This window comes from Anomaloglossus baeobatrachus, chromosome 4 (assembly GCF_048569485.1).
Source record: "Anomaloglossus baeobatrachus isolate aAnoBae1 chromosome 4, aAnoBae1.hap1, whole genome shotgun sequence".
NCBI lineage: Eukaryota > Metazoa > Chordata > Amphibia > Anura > Aromobatidae > Anomaloglossus > Anomaloglossus baeobatrachus.
The window spans coordinates 346,485,245-346,494,663 of record NC_134356.1 but is presented as its reverse complement, the minus strand read 5'-3'; the positions used below and the strand labels follow the sequence as shown (position 1 = coordinate 346,494,663).

The window sequence follows — 9,419 nt, the reverse complement described above, 5'->3', positions numbered from 1 at the left end:
AAAAAAAGAAGGGAATTTTGTTTACTTACCGTAAATTCCTTTTCTTCTAGCTCCTATTGGGAGACCCAGACAATTGGGTGTATAGCTACTGCCTCCGGAGGCCACACAAAGTATTACACTTTAAAAAGTGTAACCCCTCCCCTCTGCCTATACACCCCCCCGTGCATCACGGGCTCCTCAGTTTTGGTGCAAAAGCAGGAAGGAGGAAACTTATAAATTGGTCTAAGGTAAATTCAATCCGAAGGATGTTCGGAGAACTGAAAACCATGAACCAAAAGAACAATTCAACATGAACAACATGTGCTCACAAAAGAACAAACAGCCCGAAGGGAACAGGGGCGGGTGCTGGGTCTCCCAATAGGAGCTAGAAGAAAAGGAATTTACGGTAAGTAAACAAAATTCCCTTCTTCTTTGTCGCTCCATTGGGAGACCCAGACAATTGGGACGTCCAAAAACAGTCCCTGGGTGGGTAAAAGAATACCCCGATAAAAAGAGCCGACAACGGCCCTCCTCTTAAAGGTGGGCAACCGCCACCTGAAGGACTCGCCTACCTAGACTGGCGTCTGCCGAAGCATAGGTATGCACCTGATAGTGTTTCGTGAAAGTGTGCAGACTAGACCAGGTAGCTGCCTGACACACCTGCTGAGCCGTCGCCCGGTGCCGCAATGCCCAGGACGCACCCACGGCTCTGGTAGAATGGGCTTTCAGCCCTGAAGGAATCGGAAGCCCAGAAGAACGGTAGGCTTCAAAAATCGGTTCCTTGATCCACCGAGCCAAGGTTGACTTGGAAGCCTGCGACCCCTTACGCTGGGCAGCGACAAGGACAAAGAGCGCATCGGAACGGCGCAGTGGCGCCGTGCGAGACACGTAGATCCGGAGTGCTCTCACTAGATCTAACAAATGCAAATCCTTTTCACATTGGTGAATTGGATGAGGGCAAAATGAAGGTAAGGAGATATCCTGATTGAGATGAAAAGGGGACACCACCTTAGGGAGAAAGTCCGGGACCGGACGCAGAACCACCTTATCCTGGTGAAATACCAGGAAGGGGGCTTTGCATGACAGCGCTGCAAGCTCTGACACTCTTCGGAGCCTTTAGGGCTAGATACACTGCCCTTATCTCCAGAACATTGATCTGAAGGGAGGACTCTGTCGGAGTCCAGGTTCCCTGAGCCTTGTGGTGGAGAAAAACCGCTCCCCACCCTGACAGACTCGCGTCCGTCGTGACCACAGCCCAGGATGGGGGCAGGAAAGATTTTCCCTTCGACAGAGAAGTGGGAAGAAGTCACCACTGAAGAGAGGTCTTGGCTGCCAGAGAAAGAGAAACGTTCCTGTCTAAGGACGTCGACCTCTTGTCCCATTTGCGGAGAATGTCCCATTGGAGTGGACGCAGATGAAACTGCGCAAAGGGAACTGCCTCCATTGCTGCCACCATCTTCCCCAGGAAGTGCATGAGGCGCCTCAAGGGGTGTGACTGGGCCCGAAGGAGAGATTGCACCCCTGTTTGCAGCGAACGCTGTTTGTCCAGCGGTAGCTTGACTATCGCTGAGAGAGTATGAAACTCCATCCCGAGGTAAGTCAGTGATTGGGTCGGAGTCAATTTTGACTTTGGGAAATTGATGATCCACCCGAACCTCTGGAGAGTCTCCAGAGCAACGGTCAGACTGTATTGACATGCCACCCGGGAGGGTGCCTTGACTAGAAGATCGTCTAAGTACGGGATCACCGAGTGGCCCTGAGAGTGTAGGACTGCCACAACGGATGCCATGACCTTGGTGAAGGCCCGTGGGGCTGTCGCCAGGCCGAAAGGCAGTGCCACAAACTGAAGGTGTTCGTCCCCAATGGCGAAACGCAGGAAGCGTTGATGCTCTGGAGCGATCGGCACATGGAGATAGGCATCCCTGATGTCGATTGATGCTAGGAAGTCTCCTTGGGACATCGAAGCGATGACAGAGCGGAGGGATTCCATGCGAAACCGCCTGGTTCTCACATGTCTGTTGAGCAATTTGAGGTCCAAAACGGGACGGAATGAACCGTCCTTTTTTGGCACCACGAACAGGTTGGAGTAAAAACCGCGACCACGTTCCTGAAGGGGAACGGGGATCACAACTCCTTCTGTCTTCAGAGTGTCCACCGCCTGAAAAAGTGCAACGGTTCGCTCGGGGGGCGGAGATGTTCTGAAAAAACGAGTCGGAGGACGAGAGCTGAACTCTATCCTGTAACCGTGAGACAGAATGTCCCTCACCCATCGGTCTTGGACATGTGGCCACCAGGCGTCGCAAAAGCGGGAGAGCCTGCCACCGACCGAGGATGCGGTTTGGGGAGGCCGAAAGTCATGAGGAGGCCGCCTTGGAGACGGTGCCTCCGGCGGTCTTTGGAGGACGTGACTTAGACCGCCATGCAGAAGAGTTTCTCTGGCTCTTCTGTGGCCTGTTGGACGAGGAGGATTGGGATCTGGCTGAGGGCCGAAAGGACCGAAACCTCGCTTGAATTTTTCGTTGCTGAGGTCTCTTTGGTTTGGGCTGGGGTAAGGACGAGTCCTTTCCCTTGGATTGCTTAATAATTTCATCCAATTGCTCGCCAAACAATCGGTCGCCAGAAAAAGGCAAACCGGTCAAGAACTTCTTGGAAGCAGAGTCTGCCTTCCATTCGCGTAGCCACATGGCCCTGCGGACTGCCACTGAATTGGCGGATGCTACCGCTGTACGGCTAGCCGAGTCCAGGACAGCATTCATGGCGTAGGATGAAAATACCGACGCCTGAGAAGTCAAAGACGCTACTTGCGGAGCAGAGGTACGGGTGACCGCATTAATCTCAGACAGACAAGCTGAGATAGCCTGGAGTGCCCACACTGCTGCAAAGGCAGGGGCAAAGGACGCGCCTATGGCTTCATAGATGGATTTCATTAGGAGCTCTATCTGCCTGTCCGTGGCATCCTTGAGCGATGAACCGTCAGCCACTGCTACTACGGATCTAGCCGCCAGTCTAGAGACTGGAGGATCCACCTTGGGACATTGAGCCCAACCCTTAACTACGTCAGGGGGGGAAGGGATAACGTGTGTCATTAAGGCGTTTAGTAAAGCGCTTGTCCGGGAAAGCCCTGTGCTTCTGGACAGCATCTCTGAAGTTAGAGTGATCGAAGAAAGCACTCCGAGTACGTTTGGGAAACCTAAATTGGTGCTTCTCCTGCTGTGAGGCCGACTCCTCTATAGGTGGAGTTGGGGGAGAAAGATCTAGCACCTGGTTGATGGACGCTATAAGGTCATTTACTATGGCGTCCCCTTCAGGTGTATCAAGATTGAGAGCAACATCAGGGTCAGAGTCCTGGGCTGCGACCTCCGCCTCATCCTCTAGAGAGTCCTCAAGCTGAGACCCCGAACAGCGTGATGAAGTCGGGGAAGATTCTAAGCGAGCCCGCTTAGCCGGTCTGGGACTGCGGTCCGTGCCGGAGTCCTCCACGTAATAACTAGAGGCCACCCCAGGAGCACGCTTCGTCGCAGACCGAGAGGGGCCTGGGGGCGATCCCGCAGTGCCCGGGGCCTGTGTAAGGGCCGGTCTGGACTGCAAGACTTCTAGTATCTTAGCAGACCATTTGTCCATAGACTGAGCCATGGATTGTGAAAGTGACTCAGAGAGTTTCTCAGCTAAAACTGCAAACTCTGTCCCTGCCACCTGTACAGGGGTAGCCGGCGGTTCTACCAGGGCCGAGGGTCCCCCCAGTGCCCCAGGCTCCGGCTGAGCGAGTGCCACAGGGCCCGAGCATTGCTCACAGTGAGGGTAGGTGGAACCTGCAGGTAGCATAGCCGCACAAGAGGTACAGGTTGCAAAATAACCCTGTGTCTTGGCACCCTTGCTCCTTGTGAACGACATGCTGTTGTCTCCCAGGAGAATGATCACTGAGGGATATATAGCCACAAGCTAACAGTACAGCCGAACCGAGAAAATGTATACAAATAAAAATATATATATATATATATATATATATATATATATATATATATATATATATATATATATATAACAGTTCGGCACTCTAGGGGGACCAGCACCGGGTGACCGGTGTGGCTTACCGACCGCTCAAGCGGTGTGTGGCCACCAGATTCCCTGCCTCGGGTCTCCCAGAGCTGCAGCCAGAAGTCCTCCACCGGCAGAATGTGCTTAAAACATGGCTGTCGGCGTTCACAGGGGAGGAGGGAGCCGTGGGCGTAACTACAAAAGTGTGGGAATCTGGTGCCCCAGAGTGATTAGTGAGGGGGGAGGAGGACAGCTAAGTGTGCTCCAACCCTCACTGTCGGCGTCAGACCGACCGTCCCGCCCTTTCCCCTGACTGGCAGGCCCGGGGGCGAGAGTTCAAGGCACCAGGCCGCAAAAGCCGGGGACTAAAGTTAAAACCGCGGCCGGCAAGCAGGCGCGGTCGGCGCGGTAGTCCCGGTCTCATACCAACACCGCAGTCGCTGCAGCGTCTGAGGCCAAAGTGCTCCATGCACCGTCCCCAAGGGGACACAGAGTACCTGTAGATGCAGGGCCCTGTCCCTGACGATACTCAGTCTCCTGTCCGTCAGAATCCCAAAGGGGCTGCGGAGGGAGCCCGGTCCCAGTGCCTGGATAACCGGATAGGATCCCACTTCTCCCAGAGCCCCTAAGGGATGGGGAAGGAAAACGGCATGTGGCTCCAGCCTGTGTACCCGCAATGGGTACCTCAACCTTAACAACACCGCCGACTTAGTGGGGTGAGAAGGGAGCATGCCGGGGGCCCTGTTAGGGGCCCTCTTTTCTTCCATCCGATACAATCAGCAGCTGCTGCTGACTAAAATGGGAGCATGAGTGAATGTGTGCCTCCTTCAACACAAAGCATAAAAACTGAGGAGCCCGTGATGCACGGGGGGGTGTATAGGCAGAGGGGAGGGGTTACACTTTTTAAAGTGTAATACTTTGTGTGGCCTCCGGAGGCAGTAGCTATACACCCAATTGTCTGGGTCTCCCAATGGAGCGACAAAGAAAAAAGTGTTTACAGACATTTCCAGCACTGGATCGCAAATGATTCTTTCTTTGAGGTGTAACATTTATTAAAAACAAATAGGGAAATGTTTTACCTTACAGAAAGAATCAGTTGTAATTCAGTGTTGTAATATTTGTACACTCTCTTTGGCATCCTCCCTGGACCAGGAGGAGTGGTATGATCAGACCATGTTCCTGTACGGTCAGACAAGGCCATTACACAGTCAACAGCAAGGACACATTTATAAGATTATCTCAGCAGAAGGGCATTTTTTTTTTTTTTTAAATACAACTAAACGTGGAACTTATTATTTTAAGGACTAATGATAAAAAAAGAAGTTTTAAATTACCTTTGTGGGATAACCCCTTTAAGTTACACATTCTTATTTTTTTTGGATTCCAGGTTCTACTTTTGGTGATCCAAGTGCTGCTTTAAAGTTATATTTATTACTCACACTACACTGTTTTTATATATACACTTTATATATTGAATATCAAAAAAGAAATGTACCGTAATACCTTTGGCAAAATCATATTTAGGAATGAGAAAGTTGTCTACACAGATCTTTTTATATGCACAAACTGTCAGCTCTGCACAAAAACAATGCTTAGACGAGCTGTCATCAATAGTGTGTGCTGCATGGTCCTGTCACCAACGCCGTGTCTTCCTAACAGAACGGTGATTTTACTTGCTGCACACCAAACATGACATATCTCTGCTGATTCTTTCAAAGTAGAGAGATGAAGGAATTGGATCCAGACAATAGACATCAATGAGTCGGTTCACTTACTCTGCTTAGTTTGTGCTCCGTCCTGCTGCAAGCATCCATAAATGTCTGTGCAATGACTGACAAGGAAGCATCGACTACTTGGTGCACATGAACATCAAAGATGAAATGAGGGTTCTTCAGTATGTTAACCCAAAACCGTAGTGATAAACTGTAAAAAAGAATTATATAATTAACAGCTGTCTGAAGTGATTAATTTTTATTTTAATTTTTTTAAATTTCGGAATCCATTTTTCAGAGAATCAGGTGTATATCTCTCAAATACATGGAGGGAATGTGCAGTTTCCGAGTGGTCTTTGTTGACATGGCTCCTCAGCAAGCAGTCTCATGATCTCAGCCTGAATGATGACCCCATAAATTCACTTGCAGTGTTCTGAGGGTGTGAGATTGATGGCACTTATACAGCCATGTCAACAAAGATCAATAAAATGCAACCAAAAGGTGGCGATGGACTGGAAGTCAGTAAGCCGATTTTAAGAGTCAAGTAACATACCAGGAAGGTTAACTTCATTCCCTAAAATGCACTTTTGGAAGGTGCTCTGTATAATATAGTACTCTTACTCTACAACCAATAAAAAGTACTTCTGCATGTTGCCATTTTTATGTTACCATAGATTGAGCCTCCAGTTGGATTTCATTGGTACCACATACTTTTCCATCCTTTTGCTAACACTGTCCTTCCTTTTTGAGATATGTTACTACAATCAATTTCTGCATGAGTTAATTTTTTCAAATGAAATAGAAGACTGTCAAAGCAGTCAACTTCTGATGTGTTGTGAATAAAATATGGCTCAAGAGTTTTCAAAATCATTCTAATTTAATTAGAATGGGTGGCAAATAGCACCGCCATACAACATAGGAGATGGCTGTTACATCTGTGATTGAGTCATTTAAAGCCTAGATACAAGCCTAGTACAATACACAACTCTCAACTTCCAATAAATCTGACGTTTGGAGAATAGTCTGCTTAAGGGGAAGGAATGGGGCATTTGTCTGTTTCCCAAGCTATAATCAGGTTTTATAGAAACTATACTAACCTTTTTGGGGAGCACATGCAATTTACACTTTTTATAATTTTTAAGGTATAGATAATGCCATAATTTATAAACTTGAAGCTAATGAAATAAGACTTTTCATTGTAATGATAATGTATTTTTCGGACTAGAAGATGCTCCTTACCATAAGATGCACCCTAGGCAGCAAAAAAAAAATAGAAAAAATATTTGTCCTACTTTTTGAAACTGTCCCTTGTGGTATCAAGTGGAGGGGTCATTAGCACTAATTTTAATGTAATAAGGTAGAATAGGAAAATAAAACAATCATTAGTGTTTCTCTATAGTGTGTGTTATACACACAGAGCTCTGCTACATGCACATTTACACAGCTCTGCTACATGCACACTATATGTTACCACATCCTGTAGTTCTTGATCAGGAGTTGAGCACTAAAGGACTTACTACTTAATTAACTGAAGGATCTTACAGATCATGTCATCAGTCACATGACCTGAAAAGGTCCTGAAATTACTAGCATAAAAGATCTTTCAGCTGCTCAACACCTGCAACTTCCACCTGTTCAGGTCCAGGTAGCTTCCTCTCCTGCTCTGAACAGATCCCACAGATCAGTGGTCGGCAGTAGGAGAGAGAGCAGCTCTCTGATCAGGGAGGACGTGGTGTCAGTGTTTGCATCCATCACAAGACGCTGCCTCTGGGCTATAAGACACATACACTTATTAGCAGGAATTTTTCTTGTTAAAAAGAGAGTCTGAAAAATACGGTAATCATTTTTCTTGTGGCGTCATACCTGTTCGTTTTCCATATGTGAACTGTATCTTCATCTTTGATTTCATATTTCTCTGCTTGCTCATCCAAAAAGTCAAAAAAATATTTAACAGCTGGAGGTACCACTTGATTGGAATTAAGGACACTGTGAAAGAAGTTATGTACAAATTGCTGCAGCGTACCCTAATTGAGAAAAAATAATAATTAGCTACTGATGACCTCATACTAACCTACTCTGCTAGAAAACAACTGCACATAAAGCAACTTTACCTTGACAGACAGTAGCCTTGTCAAATAGATTTCCGTTATGGCCTTTGTCTGTTCTTTCGCCTTCATACTTCCCCTTTTAGATTTACCTTCATCAACTTCATCTGTTGGACGTACAAGATGCCATACCTTGTTTTCATCTTCTAGTAGAGCATGCCCTAAATAAAAGGAAGACATTTTTTTTTTTTTTTAAGAGACAAGTTTTAGAAATACCTGCAGAAATCTTTTCTCGGTCATAGCAACTAGTTTTGCAGAACAGTTTAAGAAATAAAAGCTGAGCTGTGACTGGTTAGTACAATGTTCAGGTTTAAACCAATGAAGAAATGTGCTTTCTTCTGTTATTTCCTTGCTCTTTGGCAGGGAAAATATACAAGATGGAGAAACATTTATGTACATAAATGAACCATGTGTCATTCGCTATAACTTTTCTAAGCTTTATGCTTAGTCGTAAAATGGCGAGTTGATGGCCACCTGAAAATAAGTTGGGGAACCATTAGATTAGTAGGGTGTACTTGATCACACATTTCTTTCACTCTGCTGAACATATTTTAGCCTTAAGGCCCACTTAAAAATTTTGAATTTTTATACCTCTTGGCTATTAAGCTGGACTGGCTGAGCAGGACACTTTCTATACCTACTTGTTTGTTCAGTTTGCACAATTGCCATAGACGTTTTCAGGGAACAGTGACCCTATGGGTGTCACCTGCTAAAGGTCTGAGAAGTGGGTGGCCATCATGCTCCATACCCTTCTGTAAACCATGCCCTCTGGAAAAGTCAACCTTCGAATTGAAGTTCCAACAGATGCATGGGCAGCAGCCTATACATATGCAGAAACATATGGACTGTTTCTAAGTGTTGGCAAAGGAGGTGAATGGTCCTCAAACCCTGTAGGGTCTTCTAGCTTAGTCTAGAGTGTTGAGAAATAAAGCCATTATCCTTTAAAATCGGGCGTGTAATAGCCTGCACCATTTAAGCACTTTTTATGTCGCACACTACAGTCTCTATAGTATTTGGGATATCAATAATAATAAATAAAATCTTTCTAAAATGAGAAATTATTTACCAGTAACCATATCGACTGAGATCTAAATACTGCTGTACTAGTCATTCAACAATTCAGATAAGGTTTTATAACAAACGTACTTTCTCCTGGGAGGTCTTGGTGATTTTCTTCCTGCTGCTGAGAAATTCCAATTCTTGATAAAATAAGTGTGGCATTGTCTCTTACCTGTGAATATAATTGCAATATTTTGAAGTACTATTAAGTGAGAGACATTTATCATCTGTACATAATCACTTCAGTAAAATGAAAAACTATTCAAATTCTAACTTTTCTTCAATTTTAATTTATTTAGTTTATGCACTTCACAAACACCCAGCATTATAAGTAAAACATGCTTACATTGTAATGCATTAGTGTATTAATCCGTTTCCATCTGCCTTCTTTCTGGGATGTTAAATCCAAATCGGACAGTATTTGTGCTGTTGAGCCTGGTCTCCATTCTAAAAGAAAAGCAGCGGCACACAAATTACATAGGTTTCCTCTTGAATACCATAAGATACACACACCGGTATCTTTATTTGC

General features: G+C 45.9%; 2 protein-coding genes across 2 annotated transcripts in view; both read right to left on the bottom strand.

The window, feature by feature from the left end:
* Positions 1 to 5,215, bottom strand: part of LOC142302403 (plexin-B2-like) — a 38,610-nt gene extending 33,395 nt beyond the window's left edge. The window contains exon 1 of the mRNA XM_075343450.1: positions 5,094 to 5,215. Within this exon, the coding sequence (XP_075199565.1) occupies positions 5,094 to 5,215 (122 nt within the window). The remainder of the gene's footprint in view (positions 1 to 5,093) is intronic.
* A 91-nt stretch (positions 5,216 to 5,306) lies between these two features.
* The window catches only part of LOC142302402 (plexin-B2-like), a 335,800-nt gene continuing 331,687 nt past the window's right edge, over positions 5,307 to 9,419 (bottom strand). The window contains exons 30-35 of the mRNA XM_075343449.1: positions 9,237 to 9,337; positions 8,978 to 9,062; positions 7,838 to 7,992; positions 7,590 to 7,750; positions 5,790 to 5,937; positions 5,307 to 5,318 (exon numbers count right to left, since the gene is read on the bottom strand). Coding sequence (XP_075199564.1) covers positions 5,307 to 5,318; positions 5,790 to 5,937; positions 7,590 to 7,750; positions 7,838 to 7,992; positions 8,978 to 9,062; positions 9,237 to 9,337 — 662 coding nt within the window. The remainder of the gene's footprint in view (positions 5,319 to 5,789; positions 5,938 to 7,589; positions 7,751 to 7,837; positions 7,993 to 8,977; positions 9,063 to 9,236; positions 9,338 to 9,419) is intronic.